Here is a 24,625-nt window from a genome sequence, read left to right as displayed (position 1 = left end):
TCACACCGGATTTTTCCTTTAAATGTACAGTTGGGTCAATGTTCTTTTAACACAGACATATACGATATTCCTGATATGCTTCAAGAAAGTAGGAAAATTATTCGAAATACAATCAAATATGACCACATTGCCAACCTCAATTTTGAAACCAGAGAAAAGCCTGCTTATGCTCTTTTTAACCAATCTAAATTACTATTTACTAATTAGCTGTAGGAATGAGCAATAAGGTTACAATATTGTATCAATATTCCATCTGGAATGATGGAGTTCTATCCAATATTTTTAATTTGGTTAGGTGGAGTAGTAATCATCCACTCCTGGACAGTAGAGTTAGTTAATCCAACAAATGCAGAATTAACTCTTTTTTAATATTTTTTTTATATATTGTCCCTTTAGTGTATTTTTGTTTATTGTTTGATTTGTGTACATAAATAGTACAGACATCTAGTAGAAGTATTAATTATGAAAGATTTTCTGCCTTCACAGTAATATGCTTTGGGACCTTTGGGGCTTCTAAGTGGCCGAGCTGCTGCCACAATCCACAGAGCTGTTTTTTTATTGTAGATAAATTTATCAACTAATCACTGCAACCCTACAGTGTGTGTGTGAAAGAGAGAGAGAGAGAGTGTGTGTGTGTGTTTATGTGTTATTCACTGTTTGATGTTTCTTCATTAATACACCACACTGTGCACTGGCCAGATCCCACAAGCACGTCCCAGAAAACCCACCGCTGTCCTCCTATAGTCTGCTGGCTGGCTCAGTGGGGCGCGGCAGCGGCGGCGGGTGCAGTGTGTGGTTCAGAGAGAGCGCTGTGGCTGCTCCGTCACCCTCCACTCACAGTTAAATATTCAGCCTCTGTGCCAGCCTGTAAGGGGCGGGATGTTTAATGTATAAAGGCGGACAGATTAAGACAGGGGGAAAGCCTTTGGGAATTCTGGAGAGGGTTTAAAGGCCTGCGCGGCCCACAGTGGACACACAAAGTGTGTGTGTGTGTGTGTGTGGGGGGGCGTGTGTGTGTGTAGGGGAGGAGGGGGGGGGGGGTGTCCAACACTATTTTAGATCCTTATATCAATGTGAAACATGACACACAACAGTTATAAAAAAACGTATCTAAGGCTGTCCAGCACTTGGTGTAGATGCACTTATTTTCCCCAAAATAAGAAGTAGTTTGCTGTGAGGCTTCACTGTGGACCTCTACCTCCCTCTCACTTTACCTCAAACTATATACATATAGTTATACATATATATATACCTCACTTAACCTCGCTCTGCCTCACACTACCTCACTCTGCCTCAAACTACCTGACTCTACCTCACTCTGCCTCACACTACCTCACTCTGCCTTGATCCATCTCACTCTGTATCATTCTACCTTACTCTATCTCGCTCTACCTCACACTTCCTCACTCTACATCGCACTACCTCACTCTGCCTCACACTATCTCACTCTACCTCAAACTACCTCACTCTGCCTTGATCCATCTCACTCTGCATCATTTTTCCTTACTCTGTCTCGCTCTACTTCACTCTGACTCTCTCTACCTCACTCTATCTCTCTCTACCTCACTCTACCTTGCTCTGTGTTAATCCATCTCACTCTGCATTGTTCTACCTTACTCTATCTCTCTCTACCTCCCTCTACCTTGCTCTGCGTCACATTACCTCACTCTACCCCACTCTGTGTAGATCCATCTCACTCTGCATCATTCTACCTTACTCTGACTCACACTACCTCACTCTACTTCACACTACCTCACTCTACCTTGATCTGTCTTACTCTGCATCATTCTACCTTACTCTATCTCGCTCTACCTCACTCTGCCTTACACTATCTTGCACTACCTCACTCTGCTTTGATCTCTCTTACTCTACATTGTTTTCCCTTCTCTATCTCTCTCTACCTCACTCTATATCGCTCTAACTCACTCTGCCTCACTTCGCCTCCAGTTTTTTTTATCGCACTCTGCATCATTCTACCTTACTCTGTCTCTCTCTACCTCACTCTACCTCATTCTGCCTTGATCCATCTCACTCTGCATCATTTTACTTAACTCTATCTTGCTCTACCCCTCTCTCTACCTCGCTCTGACTCACACTACTTCACTCTACCTCGCACTACCTCACTCTGCCATGATCAATCTCACTTTGCATCATTCTATCTTACTCTATCTTGCTCTACCTCACACTGTATATCGTTGTAGCTCACTCTACCTCGCTCTGACTCACACTACCTCACTCTATGTCGCTGTCACTCAATCTGCCTCACTTCGCCTCCAGCTTTATTATGTCACATCAGTTTAATCTGCAGTATAAAGAGCTCCCTCTGTTGCTGCACATTGGTAATGCATTTCAATATAATATTTTCAATATTATCAAAAGTTATTTGATGTGTTTAACTTGAAAAAAATATTATCGTGATAACAATAAAAACGCAATTGTGTGTGTCTATGTGTGAGTGTATGTGTGTGTGTGTTGGACTGTGTCCGGCCTGTGGGTCTTCTGATGCCCGGGTCCAGTGAGTGAAGTACTTCTATACAGACTAAAGGGTCATATGGGGCAGACAGTTCAGTCCTGTATTAACTTAAGCACTCTTATCTCACTCTGCTGGGTGCACACATGCTCGCATACACTCGCACACACTTGCACACACTCACATGTGGAGTGAAGTCGAGCCTCAGGCAAAGCAGATTTGATTCCTGCATATTCACTGTCAGATTCTCACAGATGAAAGGTGTGCACGGCTTCAGTACTCCGCCTGAAATATCCGACACTGCGCTCAGAGCCGCTCGATGTGCTCTGCACAGCTCATTAACACCTCACATGCCAGCGGAGGAGATGGTGCTGGTGAGTATCAGTTTTAGACTGATATCAGTACAGAAGCTCAGGTATCAGATATCAGATCAAAGAGCACAAGAGAGTGCAGTTCTTAAAGAAATTGTAAATTTGACTAAAGCTCAGCTGTTTTGCAGTGGTATAGGTGCTAAGTGGCTGCTGAAATGTTGTTAAGGTATAGATGTTGGTTGCTAAGGTGTGGATAGGTGGATGCTAAGGTGTTGCTATTAGGTGGTAACAATGCTATTTGCTTGGTAAGGAAGACTTCCGAAGTCTCCCGGATGTTGCGGGAGTCTACCGCATATTAATAACGGCTCCCTGATGTCTGCAAGTCAGATAAAATCTACCGGAATCTAGATCGAGTTGCACAAGAGTGAACACAAGCGTGCATGCAGGAGACACAGACTTTTTCCCCAATCGCGTGTTTGAAAGTGAAAGAAAAGGAGAGGGAGAGAAAGGTGCTCTCCTCGTGTGTGTATTCATGAAGTGCATGCAAAACAAAGAGAGTTCTGATTGGCCTGTTCTCTGCAAAGAGAACTGTGAAAGTCTGTGAGTCACCCAATCAGATTTTTATTGTGGACGGGCAGTGATTTTTTTCCCTCTTCTAAACAGGATGAACTCAGGAGCATCGTGGCTCCCATCAAAGCTCATTTCACCTCTTACTACTCTAAAGTATATCCATGTTTGGTAAAAGTAAAAAATAAAGTATAGCTAGGTGTTTGGTTGGTGGTTTCTAATGTGTTGCTACACTTAATGCATGCCTTACACTCATTTCACTATTGCGGACAAATTTCCATTATTGCAAAAATCACGTGAGTCTTATTTTGATGAGATTGGTCAGAATTATCTTTTTTTTGTCATCTTGGAGTTCTGTTAAACATTGTGAATAGCCAATAAGAGAATGCAGGAAGCAGTTGTTCCCATTTACTAAAAAAAGGGTGTGTCGAATTTCTGTTTTTTTTTTGCTCATATATTTTCTGCACACACTAGGGCAGCTGGGACCCAAAACTGCTTCTGCTTGTTTAGTAGTTTGTTGTACATTTTCACCAAAAGCATGATGGGAAATCATGTAGCATCGTAGCAGCATAGCTTCAGCTTTGTAAACAGTGATGCTGTAGGTTTCTTTTTGACAAAATGTCTTAAGATATGACAGTCAGACTTTAGTCTCTTTTCATGAACAGCTCTTTTCATGAACAGCTGGCAGAAGATGTTGGTTGCTAAGGTGTTTGTTATAGTAAAGAGTTTTTTGCTAAGTAAGGTGTTGTTAGGTGGTTGCAATAGAAACAGGATGGTTGCTATGATGTTGCTCAGTGTTTGCTAAAGTGTTGATAGACTGTAGCAAATGGCTTTCTAAGTGGTTGATAAGGTGCTGTTACATTTTCAGCTAGATATTACAACAAAACCCCATAATGAAAACATTACAATTGTTTTTTGTATTTGAATGTTTCATATTGTTCCATCTTTTTTATTTTGGGGTTGTTAATGGATGGATGATGGATGATCACAAGCCAACAAACCAAGCTGAACTGCTTGAATTTATGCACCAGGAGTGGCATAAAGTTACCCAAAAGCAGTGTGTAAAACTGGTGGAGGAGAACATGCTAAGACGCATGAAAACTGTGATTAGAAACCAGGGTTATTCCACCAAATATTGATTTCTGAACTCTTAACACTCTATGAATATGAACTTTATTATTTGAGGTCTGAAAGCTCTGTGTCTTTTTTGTTATTTCAGCCATTTCTCATTTTCTGCAAACAAATGCTCTAAATGACAATATGTTGGGAGAAATGTCTGTAGTTAATAGAATAAAACAACAATGTTCATTTTACTCAAACATATACCTAAAAATAGCAAAATCAGAGAAACTGATTCAGAAACTGAAGTCTCTTCATTTTTTTCCAGAGCTGTATGTGGCCGATATTTGCTGAGGTATTTATTGCGTGCTGGAAAAAGACAAAGCAACGCTACAAGTGGCTGACAATGGCTGCACTACTTGAAAAGCCATTGATTTAAGCTAAGTTTAGTTAGTTCGTTTTAAAAGAAGTATATTGGCATAGGTAGATATAAAAAAACATGTTTAATATATCGGATATCGGCATCACTCCAGAATTCCCACATCGGTTCATCCCTTTAATAACACACTTTGTAATTTTTGCCAGAAATGCCAGTCGCTTGTCTGCTCACATGGACAATTCTAGCCAGACACCAAAGGTCACCATCACTACCACCAACGGTGCTGTCCACTGTGAGTGGTACTGCCTTCTATGGCTTTCTATGGGTTCCCAGTACATGTGACACTGTGGATCAAGGAACCTTAAAAAACAGACCTGTTTAACCTCAGAATTTAACTGCCTTAGTCTATCTACCATATGCTGACCAGAATTCCATCAGCCTCACTTATCGATTTGCAAATTTACACCTCCCACGAATTTTGGCATGTATGTCTGTTCAAGTCTCTTTGATGTTGATGCTGCTTGTTAATGTTAAGGAAAGATTTAGAGCAGTAACTGCTCTTAAGTTCATTATTGGCTCGCGGTGATCAGGGGAAGAGTACGCCGAGCGCGATACTACCCGGGATTCTCGCGGTCTATTAATTAATGCACTCCTCATTATCATTATCACTGATCGAAATGGGAATTGCTCACACACGCGCACGCGCTCACACACACGCGCACGCACGCGCGTCGCCCTGAAACTTTTATCTACTCAGACGCTTCAAAACTGTCTAGGACAGCCTCGCGAGCTCATTCAGAAAGTTCTGGGCATAATCTGAACCACTGTATAAAACCCAGCAATAAGAATGAGAGCAGCTCCTCACCGCGCGCGCCTCGCTCCTCACGCCCCCAGCAGCATGCCCCGCCCCCGGCTTCTCGGCTCAGGCTCGCGCGCTCCTCTCCTCCGGAGCTGCCACTGCATCACCCGTCCGTGTGAGCGCGCGCTGCATCCTCCTCACCGCCTCCCCTCTCCGAGCTCCGCGCGCGGCTGCACGGCGCTGCCGGTCCCGGGCTGTGCTGAGCTGCTGGGTCGCCGCTGTTTCTACTGCTGCTGCTGCTGGAGCTCGAGCTCTACACACAGTGAACCGAACCAGCCGTGCACTCGATCCGAGCCCGCGAGCAGACGGAGCACCACTGCCGCTCTCCACACCTGTTTTAGGTCTGGACACGCCCCCCTCAGCTCCCACTGGCTGGAAGTGTCCGGCCTCCGACGATACGATTGGCTAGTAGTAGAGAGTTCTATAAACAGTCTAATACACACACAGACACACACACACACAGAGTACACGATCACACGCTTTAATTTGAGCCTGTCACGATAATTACGTTACCGATTTACCATACAATATATAGACTTGACCTTAATACAGTTTTGCTGTCCATTTTCTTTAATTAAAGCCCATTAGTCAAATAGCCCATTCTCAGGGGGATGTCTGTTAATGTTAAAAAAATCATAAAACTCTTACATCCGGACTGCAATTAAAAAAACAGGAGGACCAGCCAGTTTTTTGGCTTTCACAGTCACATGCCATCGTGTTCAATAGCTCCTCCATTTCCACTCACTGTTGTGTTTACATGGATCTCTGTGGAAATGCGCACCCAAAGTGTAATTATGGTGTGCGGCAGTGGACAAATAGCTATTTATTAAACGCGAGGAGATGAAACTCCTAAGATGTGCATCCATATGGGACTAAAATTACCTGAGGACCAAATAGTTCAGTGAAAAACAGTAGATAATTCAGCCTGTCATTTTCTCAGAGGACATCTGAGAAAAACACATACATGATCGTTACAGACTGGAATAAATCCCCCCCTAAAAGAGAAAATTAATCCCGGCGCCCCCTGAGAAACTAATCCCATTCATACAGGGTTTTTTTTATCTATTAAATATTTCTTATTATATTTGTATTCCAGTCAGTTATTATACATGGTAGTGTTAGTGTGAGCCATGCTGTGTAGGTTGTAGAAACAACCATAATTTTATAATCTTTTGAAAAATTAAAGCAATAAAACTGGAGAAACAGTCTAAAGTGAATCTAAAGAGGTAAACAAAGAGACCAGAGACTCTTTTTTGGATTAATTATCATCTGTTACATTGATAGTACGACCTGATTTCAACAAACTGGAAGGCTACTTCAGCTGCGTCCAGCCTCGTAACGTTACCTGGATGTTACAGATATTATCCTATTTACAGCATGAGAGTTTACACCTGTAAACACTTCTGTTACTAGGTTTTTAAACTGAAAGATGTTTTCCAGGTACTAATACATTTGTCCTAACATTAAAAGTAACCTGCTGTAATCAAGAAAACTTGTGCTTAGCACTTCAGAAAAAATGTAAACTTTTTTGTTTTTAAATATATCTGGATATATGTGGACGGGCCTGAACAAACACCTTGGGAACTATTGCATGTACAAAGCCCTGCATGGATTTGTGCAATATTTTTTATGATATTTGATTTTTACAACATGTTTCAGACCCAAAATCTTCTCAAAACTATGGTAAAACAGTGTCTCAGGGATCAGGCAGTGTTTTTATAATCATTTGGTGTAATGACTTTATGTGAGAGAGTTTTTAGAGATTCAGATATCCGGACATTTTTACTTAGCATAGCAGGGTTTACTTATTATTAAATATTATATAATAATATAATATATATAAATATATATTATTTTTTTTCTCCCATTTAAGAAAGAAATGACTAAAAAACAAACACGGAGCCCTAAAGATTAGTTCTTGACTGACACAAATTAGTGTGATGATTATAAAACATCTTAAGTAGCCCTGAAATACAAAGGAAAGGGGAGTGCATACAGTTTTAATGAGACACATTAACCAGTTTCTGCTATTCTGCCTGGATGTCTGTGTGCTAGTCTGGCTAATCCAAAACATGAATCGCATGAATGTAATGTTAGCATTAGCATTAGCTACTTTACAAGAGAAAAATCAGCCCAAATTAGTGCACCAAAGCAACCTAAAATAAGGTAAAATAAGGCTGACTGGTGTACAGCATGAATGTAGAATACATACAGCATGGCCCTAAACACAAATATAACCTAGTCACCTTTTAACGACCAATTCCAATTTCTTAATATTGTTCATATTTTTTTTTAATAAATCGATCATTCTTATAACATAGTGTGTAAAATATTATTATGGTTCTATATAATCATTATGGTACTCTATAATCATTATATCAGTGGCATTAAATGGTTTTAAAATAATAACAATATGGTTAATCGCAGTTATACACAAAAAAACTATGTACTGTAATACAGGCTGAGTCAAAAATCGCAGAACACCCTTGATGGCCTTTAAGATGGCAGCCATGTTCCGGAAATGGGTATGTGTTCCTATTATAGTACACACTAGTACTATGATGTATACACTGTATACTAATCCTAATAGTACAGTTTTGTCAGGCTAATACAAAAAACAATTAACATAAGCTGCGTTTGGAAGTGCTTCTTATTACAGAAACAGTGCACATACTGTGCGTCAGCCATTTTGTAGTGCTGTTCAAAATCTCAACAGTAAATTTTATTCCCTATATTGCATTAGTTCACTATCAAACACACATAGTGCATCACAAAACAAGTTTGTTTGGTCGTTGCCTATTCAGTCTATAGTAAACACTGTATAGTGAATTAATGAGTGAACCATTATGAACACAGCTATGCTAACTAGATTGCATCAGGAAGTGATAAAGCATGGAATGCTCTCTAGCATTTTTTTCCTTTATTTATTGTTTTTATTATTTATTTTCCTTCTTTTTCCTTCAAATAATAATCATTCTCCACAATTTTTGATATGTATTGTTGTAATATTGTTTCAGGCGTGTGTAGCTCCACCTTTAGCCCACAGCCTTAAAGACTGGCCTCCTCACCTATTCATATGTCATTTTCCTTCTTTGTTTCTGAAATAAAAGGGTTTTGACACCCTATTGAACCCCACGGTCAAAAGGACCAGGTTTGATATATACGTAATAAGACCACGTTTAAATGTTTTGTGTTATTAAATTTATTTAAATCCAAAAGCTGTACCACAATGGCTTGTTGTTAAAAGTGCAAAACAGCCACTGTTACTTATGCCCTTTTTGGGTGGGCAGATGGTGTTCTCTCCCCACATTACTCTAAAGGGTGATGTAAGTCAGCACAGGCATCAGTTATCTTCACCCTCCTGGTGTCAGGATAGTCTTAAAAAGGGAGTTCGATAATTGGCCTTCCAAAGAAAGGAGAGATAAAATTAGAAATAAATTCTGAAACACTGTGGTACTTTCTTTTTGTGGTCAAATGTGGACCAGCAAGACCAACTTTGTCAACCAGCTTGGCCAACATTAAAGCAGGTCGCCCAACATGTTTTGGAGATACATGTTTTTCATTAGACAGCGGCAATATATACTGTACCTCTCATTCATGTGGCATGGTGTAAAAGACAGTGTTTGATTTAAGGAGCCAAGGCTAAGGTACTTTGCTTCTGATTCTGATGATTTAGAATAGCCAGTGTTATTTTTTATGAATTCTAAAACACTATGGTACTGTGCTTTCTTTGGTCAAATATGGACCAGCAAGACCAACTTTGCCAATCAGCTTGACCAACATTACCAGCATCATCAGTATCACCAAGCTGGTCGCCCAGCATGACCCATTTGACCATCAAAAACAGCAATACCTCAATGGTTGGCTTGCATGCACATCTGTTATGACAATTATGACCAGCATCACCAAGCTGGTAGACCAGCATGAGCAAAAATCAAATTCTACATAATGCTGGTCAGGAGCTGGTTATTCAGCTGATCTACCAGTATAGGTATATGTGGTTAAAATATGGTTGAAGTTAAAACGATGTTAAAACAACATTTTGTTTTTTACGTTGAATCAACATAATGCCATCAGCTTTCTGCTTTTTGAATTAGCATTTTACATTTCATCACCATATAATTTCAAAAACGGTTGGATGGAGGGATAAAAAAGTGGTTTTACTTACATTTGCAGTAATTAATTTTAAATTTGGCACCAATTCCCTATGAGCGGGAGGTCGCAGGTTTGAACCCCCGCTCGTGCAGCTTTGCCATCAAGCTGCCGGCGCTCAAAGAGAGCAAAATTGGCCCTGCTTCCTCCTGGTGGGTAGATGGCGCTCTCTCCCCACATCACTTCTAGGGTGATGTCCACAACACAGGGTGTCTGTGAGCTGATGTACCAGAACTGAGCCGCTGCGCTTTCCTCCAAGCGCGCTGTGATGCTGCTAGGCAATGCTGCATCAGCAGCAGCTTGAAAAGAAGCGGTGGCTGACTTCACATGTATAGCATGTGCTAGTCTTCACCCTCCTGGTGTGTTGCGGCATTGCTTGTGATAGGGAGAGTCCTAATGAGTGGGTTGGGTAATTGAATGTGTAAATTGGGGAGAAAATGGGAAAAATTTGAAATAAAATTATAAAAAAAAAAGGCACAAATTTTTTCACCATACCTGGTGGCATGTTCTATTTTAATCAGATTGGTAGTGATGGGTAACATTCTTTATGCTCATCTTTACTACAGTGATTATCTAGTTTTAGCTACTTGTAGTCATTGGCATGTTTAGGTTGTAAAGTCACCTTTACTTGGATGTAACTAATAATAAACAGAATACAGAAAAAAAAGGGATTATTTTTTAGCAAATGTGCCCCCCCCCTTCCCCCCCATATCAACCCGCTCCTACGCCCTTGCTTGTAGTAAATAAAGCTTTTTGTTTGTAGCTGTACATGCCAAAGAGTTTTTTCCCCTCTTGCATACAATTTTGAGCTTCTCAAGTGTGAGCTATGGTTCATTAAAAGTTGAACGTACAATGTTGATTCACTTTTCAAAATCAACACCAAATTCAGTGTTGCTCTTTGCTCAGACTTTCAACCACTTTTGGTTGAAAGACCAGCTTAGACCAGCTGAAACCAGATAGGAGTAGAAACTTCTTCAGCAGGTATTAGGCTACCTGTCAGACAGTTGCTGATGGTAATTATCACTGTGATTTCCAAACTGACACTGGGGGATTTGGGAAACCCACCTGCACCCACCTGCCGTTCACTCTTAGCCACGCCCCTGTTTGGGATTCAGGTAATTCCAGTGACTGGATAATACAGCAGACTGAATGAGCGAGACCCCAAAGTTCTTCAGTCAGTTTCAGCTCATGAAGTCAACCAATCACAGCACAGAGGTCGGGCAGTGTTAACCAATCAGCGTACAGGGGGCGGGGCCTATCTGAAAGCGGGTGGGAAAAACACAACAGACTGGAGGAGCGCGGCTTACTGAGGAGACTGGCGCCCCCCAGCGGACCAGGTTACACAGCTGATTATTACTGTGGTACTTCTCAAGATTTACAGTAGCTTTATTGGTTTTAACTGTAACGCCAAAGATGTAGCCAAAACATTACAATTATAGCAAAAATAACAATACAATAAAATGTCAAAAATGATCCACCGAATGTGTGCGATTTTTGTCCCCAGGAAATTACATATATACATGTACAACAAAATAACTTTAAAATAAGATATGTAATTAAATAAATAAAACAAAAACTACTTAGAACACTGAAAACTCTCAAACTATACACTTTATCATGATTTTTTTTTGTTTTTCATAATAAATCCATAATATTTAAGTTCAAATACACATTTTAGTTGTGTCCCTGGGTTTCACTCATTTGAACATGCAGTCAACCATTTCTTTAAAATAAAGACTTTCTTCAGAGAAAATCAGTAAATCAACAACCGAATTGCTTCAGCAGAAGAAAATACCTTCGGGAGAGTCCTGACCTCAACCCAATTGAGATTTTGTGGCACGACCTCAAGAGAGCTTTTTACACCAGATATCTCAAGAATATTGCTGAACTGAAACTTTTTTTTGTTGTTTTCTGAAGAGGAATGATCCAAAATTCCTCCTGACTGCTGTGCAGGTCTGATCTGCAACTACAGGAAAAGTTTGATTGAGGTTTTTGCTGCCAAAGGAGGATCAACCAGTTATTAAATCCATGTGATGTGATTGTTAACATGTTGTGTTCAATAAAACCATGCAAACATATATTTTTTGTGTGGTATTAGTTTCAGCAGTCTGTGTTTGTGACTGATGAAGATCAGAACGCATTTAATGACCAATTCATGCAGAAATCCAAGTAATCCCAAAGGGTTTTATTTGCAGTAAATTTTTAATATATTGTTTCTGACCAAAACCACTTGAACAGAAATCACGTCTTCGTAAGTTTGTAGTAAGTACTGGCTTACAAGGTGTGCTTGAAGGCAGCATAAGGAGGCGCTGTAGAAAGACTGAATGGACCCTGGCAGCTTTCTAGACACTATTGTGGTGGGATTTGTGTGTGTGTGTGTGTGTGTGTGTGTGTGTGTTCCAAACTCTTCCATTGTGAGGGTCTCATTGTGCCCTCACGCCCGGGTATAATACAGCGCAGACCTGCGCTCTATAGCGGCGAGCGGCCTGTCACTCCCAATCAGCGCTGGTGGGGATGAGCTGCAGTGTGTATTAGAGGCCTGGCAGGCGGTGCCCCTCGGGCCCTGTTTATCTGCGTCTGGCTGAGGGTCTCCTCACACTCAGCGTGAGGAGGAGGAGGAGAAGGAGGAGGTATTGAACGTACTGCGGTCCATGAAGAGCAGAGTTCTAGGAAAGTTCCATTAGGCTCCTTCAAACAACCACTTAATCTGACCTGATTACACACACTCCAGATGTCCTCATGCTACGTATCACACACACACACACACATCAGCACACAGCATCTCAGCTTATAAAGCCAGACACATTATAGTGTACTATCAGTTCTGAGTACTTACGGTTGAATGGTTGTACAAATGCTTTTTATTGATTGAGAACAACATGCATGTAAGAGAGAGACAGAGAGAGAGAGAGAGAGAGAGAGAGAGAGAGAGAGAGAGAGAGAGAGACACACACACAGTGTGTTCCTGTGCTATTTTACATCACACAAATGGCCTTAAACTAGTGTCTGCTTTTACAAGCGGATTTAAAGGAGAACTCTGGGTTTGGGTGTAGTAAAACTTAGTTGAACAGCCCGCCTCCGCTCTCCTGCAGCTTTCTGAGCTCCAGTAATTTTGTGCTTTTTGCCCAAAACTCTTTAGAACGAGCTCTTTGAGGCATCCATTTTCCCCTGCATATAAATCACTTTTTACACCGTTATCCAGGCTCAAAGTAGCTCCACAGCTCATTGGATAAAACTGGAGATCCCTGACATTTAAAATGAGGCATTAAAAAACTTTAAAAATGTACAAGAACCCTAAAACCACTGGTTAAAATCAGTAGTGTAACCTACATCTGCAGAGATTAGGTTATGCTACGGGTTGTAAACTGTGTTTTTTTTTTTATAAGCTTCTTGTGCACTTTTTGGAGAGTGCTGGGCAAAAGCACAAAAGAGCTGGATGTGCCAGATGAAGCAAAGCAGCCATAAAACTTACAGAAGCACCTCAATGTTTCAAAAAAGTTCCAGTTTTGTCTGATCTGTCCAAATTCTCCCAGAAGCGTTGTGGCTTGTCAATGTTGTTTTCACCATGATTGTCTTCCATCAGGTCCACATTGACTAAAACCAACAGAAAGCAATAGACGGTGGACACTGATTGACACTGATGTACCTTGGTCTTGGAGATCCCCTCTGATCTATTTGGTAGTTGTTCTGAGCTCTTTGTCAATTTTGTTACTTTAATTAATTTTTTTGTCATTTTTTTCTCTTGCAGCCACGTGCAGGGAGACGGGCTGGAGTCCCATAGACCTTAAACTGTTTATACACCATTTATACACCATCCACTGCCTGAGGAAATCTAGAAGGATCGTGAAGGACCCCTCCCACCCAAGCCGCTCCCTGTGTGATTTGTCAATAAATATCTTGAATCTTGAATCTTGAATGTCTTTAGCTTTCTGCGCTCCATGTGGATCAATGTGGATCACACTATGATTCCAAACAGCACCATTTAAATTCGGCAGACTGACTGATTGCAAGTTTGAAGACACCTGTGAGGCAAATTACAGGACACACCTTCATTTATCATATCTCTATAATCTATAATTATTTTCAATCTTTTCTAGTGGTACTATCATTTTTGTCCGTGATAGTTTCATAAGCTAATTATTTAATATGACTTCTTTCCGTTTCATGTTATTTCAGTAATCATTATGGGTTTTTCTTTCTTTAACAGAAAGGTACCCACAATTTTGTCCAGGTGTGTAAATGGACGCATCCGTCTGTCTCTGTTTCATTCTGCAATGGAGAGCAGTAAAGTATTTCATCATTTATTTAATAAATCATCCTGTCTAATTGAATTAATGTCAGTAGAGGAGGTTCATTCTTCATGACAGTTATGTTCTCCTCATGAGCTAAAAAAACACCTGCCATCTCTATAAAAGCTCCACATCTTTTCTCTCTCTCTGAAAACCAGTATAACGAATATATTTCACTACAGAACACAGAGACAGCGCTGGAGCAGAACCTCCTTCATCCAAAAATACCAGCCAGCTATTTATAGCAGCGTGTGTGTGCCTGTGTGCACATGCACGTGCATGGCTATGTGTGTGTGTGTGTGTGTGTGTTTGTGTACATGTGTGTGTGTGTGTGTGAGGAGAAAGGAGGCTTTTAAGGGAGAGTGTGTGGGGTGGGAGAGGGTGCAGTGATGTAATCAGAAGTGAAATGTGGCCGGGCAGCACGGGCATCACCTGTTAAACATTTATCACCCTGCTTCTGACAAAGGATGGAGTGAAGCAGTGAAGGAAGCTGAAGAAGTTGATTCAGTATTCAGCCCCCTTTACTCTGAACCCCCTAATTAAATTCCATTGCAAAAAAAGGTGTTCTACAACTGCAGGCAGGAGACCTATGATCACTCTGGAGGAGCTGCAGAAATCCACAGCTCCACAGAGCAAACATATGGAAAAAGGTTGTAGGAGCCAAAACATTAAGACTAAGTTTTGCATTGTGTGTGTATATAAATAGTTAATTAACTTGATAAGAAACGTATATATGTGTATATTGCCGTTAAACAGTAATAAGTTGACGTAAGTGCTTCTGTACTGTTTATAAGACCCAAATTGTTTACATTTACACCATTTGTTAATATGCAGAAAATAGGTGTACTGTTGCTTTAAGAGAGACCGCACTGGGGCTCTGCCTGGACATGTATTGGGCAGTGCTGAGTGAGCTGCTATTTTGGATGCTAGTAACAACACAGTTTTCTTACTAAAATGTGTGAGCTGAGTAGTGGCTGAAGCAACTTCTTTACTCCTGTCTGCGTCTTCCGAAAAAACTTCCACAGGACTCACAGGACTTTCATCACTTGTACAGCCTGGAATAAAAAGCCGTTGTTTTTGTTAATTTTACACAGAGTCCTGTGGAAGTTTTTTCGGAAGACGCAGACAGGAGTAAGAAGTTGCTTCAGCCACTACTCAGCTCACACAAAGGTGTTGTGGACAGATGAGACCAAAGTTGATTTTTTTTTTTTGGCCTAAATGAGTGAAGTAACCGTCTCATCGTCTCAACGTCTCAAAAAGTAACATGGCTCATCACCCTGAACACATTATCCCCACTGTGAAACATGGTGGTGGCAGCATCATGCTGTGGGAATGCTTTTCTTTAGCAGGGACAGAGAAGCTGGTCAGAGCTGCTGAAAAATCCCTGAAGAAACCTGGTGGAGGCTGCAAAAGACTTGAGACTGGGAAGGAGATTCACTTTCCAGCAAGACAATGACCCTAAACATAAAGCCAGAGCTACAGTGGAATGGTTTAAATCAAAGTACTTTCATGTGTTAGGGTGGCCCAGTCAATGTCCTGACCTAAATTTTGTTGAGTTTCTGTGGAAAGAAATGAAAATTGCTGTTTACAGAAGCTCTCCATCCAACCTGGCTGAGCTTGAGCTATTTTATAAAGAAGAATGGGCAAAAATCTCAGAGACTAACCCCAAATAACTTCAAATTACAGATAACACAAATAACAGAATCAAATCAGACCATCTATGCAGACACAACTGCATGCTGAGCTTTGCAGCAATCTGGGTTCATTATTTTTTTTGCTAAAGAGTGTAAATACTGTTATAGAGGCCATTAATTCTTCTGAGGAAATAAATATATGTCACAGTTCCATTAACCCACTCTCTCTCTGTCACTCTGTCACGCCCTTATTCCAACTGCTACAGAAGTTCATCATGAATTATTCACATTAATATTACAATGAAATATTGATGTGTGAATTATTATTGGGCAGCTGATGGTGTAGCTGCAGCTGAATGTAAAGGAGCAGCAGGCTGCTCTGTATTCCATTCTGTGACTTTTTTTTTTTGACAGTATGAAAAACTGCTATACTATAAAAGCAGTATGCTTCATTCTGCAGAACAGAAGTACAGTGGAGTTTTATTATAAACGTGGTAGATTTTAAAAAGGCTGTCTGCTTATTCATATTTTTTGTTGTCTGCAGATGATTTTTAATATTGTTCCAGTAGTTTCAACCTTTCACACTGCAGCTTCTGTAAATGTTATTTTTGTCTTTCCTGTGAACCATAGCCTATTTAGGCCTATTTTCTGGATGAAAAAGAATGTAGGCGAAAAAAATGTATTAATGTAGTTTTCTGTCATTTTGTCCATGTTGTCATTTTTATGAACAAAAATCCAAAACTTAAAAACTTTTTTATTAATTTTAAGATGTCTAGTTGTGGTCTCTAGTATAAATGAATGCCATGTGAGCTGTTTTTTGTGAAAAAAAAAAGAGCTCCGGTGATCCGCTATAACGCTGCTTTAGTCCAGTGGAGGAGTGGGCGGGGAAAAAGATAGGATTTGGCTCTTGCTCATGAATATTCATACATGCAAACATATCACCTCTGATTTGCTAACAGCACTGTGAGGCAGTGAGACGAACAACAATTAGACAGTTAGCAAATCAGAGAGTTAGAGTTTTAAAATAAATATATGTTTACACTAATAACATGTGCAAAATGTTTTTGCAATGTCATATGTTACTTTACAACATGTGTAATGTGCAGTTCAGCAACTGATCTAGTTTTAGAGTCTCTGTAAAACGTGAAATCCACCGGAGATCCTATTTAAACCTAGTTACTTACATAAAGGTGGGTGGTCCAGGTCCAGAAAGAAAAATCCACCCCAGCAGCCCATGCAGTTTTGACAAAACCCTGGGGTGGATTTTTACTTTCTAGACCATCTAGACTACCCACCTCTGCTTAAACAAGATAGCTAGCTAGCTAAGTAACTAGTGTAAACAGAACTGTTCTAAACATACACACCTAAATATCTCAACTGTACCTTCAGCTCTGCCTGTGGGCAATACAATTTTAAAATAAAATCTCATAAATTACCTGCTCACACACCTTTACAGTGTGAAAGCGAAGGTCAGTTTTCTTTGCTGAGACACGCAGAAGCACTGCGCTGCTGAAATACCAATCCGCCAAAGTCAGAACACGCCTGGCTCATAAAGGGAATGTTGTATGACACCTTTTTTTATTTCACATTACATTTTGTGTGTTTCAAGCTGCGCAAAGCATATGTTTTCCATGAGTACGATAGCAAAGACACACTAACACACCCTATGTGAAGCTACAGGGTGTGCAGTAGACGGTTCGCCTAGAGTCCGCTAAAATAGGGCCCCATATGTTCAATTACCGTAATCGGAAAAACAAAGTGTCTATAGGTAGCTAGCTAACTATTCATCTGACAGCTTTTTTGTGGGTTTTGTTGCTGTTTAACTTGGAAGCTAATAACATTTTATACATTGCAGCCCACTTTCTGCTGTACTCCAGGCTATATGAGATGTTTCATGATGATTATTATTATATATTTTTTTGACGCCGGGTTTCCCTGATAACAGTCAGCTAATCTTTACTGTTAGGACAGTTCTGCGACTCCACATCCCATCTGTGCTTTAAAAATATATATATTTTTCATAATAAATCCGTAATATTTAAGTTAAAATACAAATTTTAAGTTGTGTCCCTGAGTTCCCTCATTAGTTTTTCTGTATATTTGATCTTATTGTAACGATGACTGAGGAGGTCAATCTCAACACTCTGTTCTGTTATCTAAATTAATTCTTAGATCTTAGATGTTTAAAATACAAACTTGGGGAAAATCACTGGAATGTGCTCAGTCTCCTCAGTGGCCACCATTGAGCTATGTTTCACGTTTTTTCTAATTCTATGCTAAAAACTCAATCCTGTTACTTTTAGTCCTGTTACTTAATATATAAACAGGAATGAGTTCCAGTAACAGGAATTAATTCCAGGAACAGGAAAAGTATTGTTCCTTGATTTATTGATTTATTAATGTGAATATTGGTTAATGTAAATCGCTTTCTTTCCAATTCTGTTTGGTTCATTATTTGTGCGTGCATTTATAGTGCTTTTTTTGGTCATAAATATCAATTATTTGAACATACAGTCAACCATTTCTTTAAAATAAAGAAATGTTTTGACTTGCTTTTAAACACGCTTTTTAAATGTCACGTGAGTTTTGGTAACAGGACTAAAAAATGTAATCATCTTTGGATTAGAAACCTTGTAAGAAAATAAGTAAAGCTGCCTAAGCCTGACCAGTACATGTTATAAATAGTTAAAAACTTGTTATTAGATGCAGAGTTGAAAAAAAGATTTTAAAAAATATGAGTTTAATTTGGAAAAATTACAATCAAATAGCACCCATTTGGTGAAATGGCCCATTAAAAAAAAGAAAAAATCTTATATTGTTTAAAAAAAGAGGGTGATTTTTAGCAAACAACTAAGTGGTTAACAGCTTACGGCTTGTAATTAGCAATGGAAATAGACTAAGGTTTGGGAATGGATTTAAAACATGTCAATTTAAAAAGTCTTTGTCTGTAGTGAGGCAGTGCTGGAACAGGTGGTGTTTCTGCACTCTCTAGTGCAGCATTTTCACACTTACACACAACACATTCACACTTTCATCATAATAACTAGAAAAATACACATCAACACAGAGTTATATTTTCTGTAACTAATAAATTATAGATCTTTTTTTAGAGAAATTACAGATGAAGACAGAGAGCAGTGAGAACTGTTTCCTAAACCTTCAAAAGACTCTAGAAACTGGAGAAACTGGTACAGGAAGAGTCAGGTCTGGGTGACCCACATGGCCACAGCACCGTTAGCTCAGCTTAACACTGGACTAAGTCTCAGTTTCAGCAGTCAAGAGAAGAATTAGAGGTCTGACAGGTGAAGGGCTGTAAACAAGTCATTGCTAAGATAAAAATAAAAAAGTAGCTTGTCTGGGTCGTACAGCACTGCAGCTACTGGACAACCTAAAAAGATATATATAGCATCTTCTTAAAGTTATGTATAAGCCTGTAAACCTTTAAGGATTCAAGGAGATTTTATTGTCATTCGCATCACATGTGGTACATGAGGTGGAACGAAATTGTGATCTCACGATCCAGTTTTACACCCAAAGAGCTGTTATTAATAGATATATAGATAAAAAAAGAATACAATAAAAGAAATAGAATATACAAAATAGATAGATAAATATCCCAAAGAATAAAAAAAATAAATAGAGAGTAGAAGGTTCAGCAACATGAAGTCCAGAGTGCAAGTGTGCTATAGCAGCATGATAATGTGAATTAGAGCAGTGGAGATAAAGTGTCTCAGTGCAAGTAAAGTGACCATGTTGGTAAACAGTAAACAGTAATTTGTCCTTGGTGTCAGTGCAGTTTGTTGTTAAGTGGAGTTTAAGAGTCTTACAGCTTCCGGAATGAAGCTGTTTCTGAGTCTTGTTGTTTTGCACTTAATGCTCCGTAGCCTCCGGCCTGAGGGGAGTGGGACAAAAAGTGCGTGTGCTGGGTGGGTGGGATCCTTCCTGATGCAGGTGGCCCTTTTCCTGCATCTGGAGGTGTAAATGTCTGCGGTGCTGGGGAAGTTAACTCCAACAATCCTCTGTGCAGCCTTCACCACCCTCTGCAGTGCTTTCCTGTCTGCAGCAGAGCAGCTTCCATGCCACACATTGTTGCTGGAGCACACAACACTCTCCACCACACATCTGTAGAAGGAGGTGAGGACTATGCTCCCGAGTCCAGCTCGTCTCAGCCTCCTGAGGAAGTAGAGCCGCTGATGTGCCTTCCTGACCAGAGTGGAAGTGTTGTTGCTCCAGGTGAGGTTGCTGGTCAGGTGCACACCCAAGTACCTGTAGCTGTCAACCACTTCCACCGCAGATCCTCCAATGTGCAGGGGGAGGTGGGCATGCTTGCCCCTTCTGAAGTCCACAATCATCTCCTTTGTCTTTTTACATTGATGCAGAGGTTGTTTTCTCTTGCACCAATCCTCCAGGTGTTCCACCTCCTGCCTGTAGCTGGACTCATCTCTGTTCGTGATGCATCCAACCACTGCCGTGTCGTCCGCAAACTTCACAATATGACAGCCTGGATGGAGAGGTGAGCAGTCATATGTGAGCAGTGTGAACAGGAGGGGGCTCAGCACACAGCCCTGAAGGGGAGCCAGTGCTGAGGGTTGTGGAGGGGGAGGAGATGTTGTGAATCCTCACAGACTGCGGCCTGTTGGTCAGGAAGTCTAGGACGCAGTTGCACAGGGAAGAGCTCAGTCCAAGTGAGGAGAGTTTGGTTATCAGGGTCTGAGGAATCATGGTGTTGAAAGCGGATGTGAAGTCCACAAAGAGCATCCGAACGTAGGAATCCTTCTGCTCCAGGTGGGTGAGGGCAGTGTGGACCACGGAGGAAATGGCATCCTCTGTGGATCGGTGATAACATGATATACAAAATGTTTTAAAAATAAATAAATAAAATATGAATTAATTAAATAAGTCATTTTTATACATTGCAAAAAACATTATGAACAAAACATATTTTTGTGGTGTGTCCTAAAACAGAAGAAACTAAGACCACGTGACTGAGAGAGCAGAGGAGACACATTCGAAAATGAGGACACGTTTGAACAAAAAAGGGAAAAAACGAGTTTTAAGTGTAACTTCACACACTGACCACTAGATGGTGCAAATTACCCATAACTCCTCCTGCTCACACCATCGAGTTTTTGAACAATTCAGAAACACCATACAAATCTTACTCAAATCTCAAAACGAGTTTAATCCTGTCAGACAGGGTGTGAGTGGAGGTTATATCAGAGAAATTTACAGTTATCCTGCATAATCCTATATACACAGAGCAAAAACAAACAACAACAAAAAATCCAACAGCTACAACACTTTTATGAATTCCATTTATTCCATTTATAAATGTTTATTAAATAAATAAATAAATGGAAGTATATTGTAAAAATTATAAAAAAAATAACAAATTGTTTTAAAAAGAGAGGAAACTCTCAAGCTGTATGAATATGTGGGTTATGTGTGTGTGTATATATACAATGAGAAGGTGTATCCAAACTTTTGACTGGTACTGTAAATATATATATATATATATATATATATATATATATATATATATATATATATATATATATATATACAGTACCAGTCAAAAGTTTGGATACACCTTCTCATTCAATGTTTTTCTTTATTTATTTTATTTATTCATTTGCATCATTGTAGATTAATATTAAAGACATGTAATTAAAGGACACATATGGAATTACATAGTATGTAATGATCGTCCTCTACAATACCATAATGAACTAAGATGGTGATTTATGATGAGCTGGAGCTTCACAGTGTGAAGGAAAAGCAAAAACTTTTGTTCAGCACCTCCAGAATCTCCTTCAAGATGCTGAGAAAACTATTCCAGGTGACTCTCCCTCATGATGATACTGGGATTAAAATAGTGTGCAGATCTGTTTTCTAAAAGCCTAATGTGGAATCTTAATTTATAAAACATTTTCTGGTTTGTTTAACACTTTTTGTTTACAGAACAATTTAGCATTTGTTCCTGTATAGCTTTAATATAGTATTCAATATTATATTTAATATAAGATTTACGTCTGGCTGACCCACATGGCAACACCGCATTTAACTAAGCTAAACACTGAACTAAATCACAGTTTCTGCAGTGAAGAGAAGATTTAAAGGTCTGACAGGTGAAGTGCTGAAATAAAGTCATTGCTAAGATTAAAAATAAAAAAAGTAGTTTGTCTACTGAAGACGCCACTCCTGGTGCAAAAATTCAAGCAGTTCAGCTTGGTTTGATGTAGAATGTTTGATTTTTTTTGTTATATATAACTTATATACAGAATATATTATCCTCCCACTGTTTTATATATTTTCAGTGTAAACAGGTAAGTTGCAGTGCAGCTCCATACAATCCAAATCCTCCCCTCTCTCTCTCTCTCTCTCTCTCTCTCTCTTTCCCTCTCTCCATTCATCTGCCCCTCCTCGCCCCTCCCCCTTTCCTGGCCCCTCCCCCCGGTTCAGCTCCGCGTGCTCCTCAGTCTGAACTCTTCACCGGGGGTCTCGAGCTCCGCTCTGTTCATACCGCGCTCTTTAAACCGGAGGATTATGGGACAGCGGAACCCGGACCGGACCGACTCTGTACGGATCAGACAGTGACGCTGCCCGGTATTTCCCCCGCGCGCGCGGCGCTCCGGAGCTTCCCGTGACCCGCTGTTCTCCCGCCGCGGCTCGAGCCCCCCGTCTGTCCCGCGTGAGGACCCGTGCCCGGGTGGAGTGGAATAATGGGGTGCTGCAGCGCGCGCTGCTCGCTCATCTTCCTCTGCACGCTGCAACTGGTGAGTCTCAATTCATTTAATACCGGTTCTGTAAAGTGAGCAACACTTTTACAGGAGCGCGCGGACATTTAGATACGAGTAGAAGTTCTTTTTCTGGTTCTGTTACACTGAAACAAAGACTGGTTTGGATGGTGGGAGTAGCTGTGGTTATACTGGGGACTGATATGGACCATTGGAACCATTTATATGGGTGATTCTCTACTTGAGTCTCAATACCAGTCATAATACCAGTGCCTGATCATTTCCAGTGGAAGTTTTCCTGTGGGTTTTAACTCAGACTTAGATTTGAAGAAGATGTGAGGAGGAACTACTGCCCTATGGAACTTTGGTGGAACTGCAAAAGAGCTTTTTTTATATTTGTGTGAAATGTAACTTTTAACAATTCAATTTCACTTTACTTTAGCCAAAACACAAACATCAGTACCAAACAAGCTAATTTAACTTTAAGTGCCAGTTCTGTATCTCTCAAAACAAATGTCAACAAATGCATGTGTACAGCCATCAATATGGTGACATGCAAAGTGTGATTTGTAATTACAGCAGTGGATTAAAACTTAATTATGCTCTCCAACTGTAGGGAGAGCCCAGAAGCACTTCCCTCATAAAGGAGAAATCCGGTGTGAATGGACTTTGGGTGTAGTGAAACATCATAACTAATAAAAATGTATAGCCCTCCTTCGTTTACGTCAGTGTTCCAAAATTTAGCTTTTTTTTTCTTTAACTGATGCGCCAAACAGGCTTAAAATGTGAGCAATAGGGGCATAGCATTGCCCATGCAAAGAAAATAGCTATTTTACACCATTAACCAGATTAAATAATGTATTCAGTGGAAATACATGAATATTATAGAGATATTTTCAGCATGCATTTACACAAAATTAGTTTTTCAGTCTATTTGTGCTCATCAGTCGACTTATCGTGACTTAATTTTAGGGTACGAAGAAGTTTTTAGTGCCTCGTTTTAAATCTCAGGGCCATCACAATTAACAAGCTACTTTGAGCTTGTTAATGATGTATAGAAATAGTGATTTCTTTGCATGAGCAACCCATGCCCCTATCACTATTATTGTGAGCCTGTTGGGAGCATCAGCTAAAAGAGCTGTGTTTTAAAATCCTGGGGGTGAATGGAAGTGGGCTCTCCTTACTTGGTATCATGAATTATTGTACCTCATACCACCCCAAGTCCATTTCACACCGACTTTTGCCTTTAATGCAGTTTTAAATCACAAAAAATTGTGTAATGCTTGTAAAACTTGGTTATTAGTAGATTGTTATTATTAAACTAGGTTCTTTAGCTTGTGTTTGAATGTTTTCTGTGTATTTGGGAGAATACAAACGAGACCCTTTGTTAATACTGAACCAAGGTGAATCCAAGATGGCTGCACCATCTTTTTTTTTTTTTTTTAGTATCTCATTAAATCAGTAGTACATTCAGCACTGTCCAACTTTTATCTCTGGATATGTTTCCATGGAGTTTGGATGTGCAAAATGGTGTATAACTGGTTATAAGGTGCAATTGCTAAGATTATAGCTAACCTGTGAAAAATCCTAACTGTTTGTGGTAAACTTCAACGTTTTTTAAAAAGGTTTTTGAAATAGTGTTAAATTTTCAGAACGTCTAACTGGAGCCCCTTCAACTCAAATCTGACATAATTTTCCAGCTTAGACACCCATGTAAATGGATCACAGAACAATATTAAATGGTACAGGATGTTACACTAATATGACTAATATGGCAGGAGTTGTCCTGCAGCGCTTCACCAGAGATACATAGTACAGTTAGCAGTGTTTTGATTCCGAAGTAGAGCTGATAGTGACTCCAAACAGCATGATTCAGAAGCCAACATTTTAAGGTATAAGTGTCTGAGTGGCTCTGAGTCTCTGTAAACAGTGCAGATGGCTACGTTTCATTTCTTTTAGCACTCACCAGGGTTTAGACTGTATCATGTTGGTTATGTAACTGATCAGAAGTGCATTGATTCCACCAGAAAAGCATATTGTAGGCGAGTTCATGGTGAGGATATGACCCAGGCTTTGTGTCGCCTCCAGCTTTTAATTGATCTGTTTTCTCTGTAGATAAAAATAGCCTCATGATTCTATCGCTTCACACTTTCAGAGCTTAATGCTGA

The 24,625-nt window shown here is 40.0% G+C and overlaps 2 protein-coding genes across 4 annotated transcripts in view; one reads left to right on the top strand and one right to left on the bottom strand.

Moving 5' to 3' along the window:
• Positions 1-5,960, bottom strand: part of LOC103038476 (uncharacterized) — a 107,892-nt gene extending 101,932 nt beyond the window's left edge. Inside the window, exon 1 of the mRNA XM_007228972.4 lies at positions 5,652-5,960. The gene's annotated coding sequence lies outside the window, so the exon portion shown is untranslated. The remainder of the gene's footprint in view (positions 1-5,651) is intronic.
• A 16,218-nt stretch (positions 5,961-22,178) lies between these two features.
• nkain4 (sodium/potassium transporting ATPase interacting 4) overlaps positions 22,179-24,625 on the top strand; it is a 90,925-nt gene continuing 88,478 nt past the window's right edge. The window contains exon 1 of one of the 3 annotated variants that reach the window (XM_049462732.1): positions 22,179-22,496. In XM_049462732.1, coding sequence (XP_049318689.1) covers positions 22,443-22,496 — 54 coding nt within the window. In that variant the 5' untranslated portion in view covers positions 22,179-22,442. The remainder of the gene's footprint in view (positions 22,497-24,625) is intronic. The other 2 variants (XM_007228967.4, XM_022663525.2) reach the window with 2 other exon arrangements.

This window comes from Astyanax mexicanus, chromosome 13 (assembly GCF_023375975.1).
Source record: "Astyanax mexicanus isolate ESR-SI-001 chromosome 13, AstMex3_surface, whole genome shotgun sequence".
Lineage (NCBI taxonomy): Eukaryota > Metazoa > Chordata > Actinopteri > Characiformes > Acestrorhamphidae > Astyanax > Astyanax mexicanus.
Note: the sequence above shows the minus strand (reverse complement) of the source record. Positions and strands in the feature narration are given on the sequence as shown.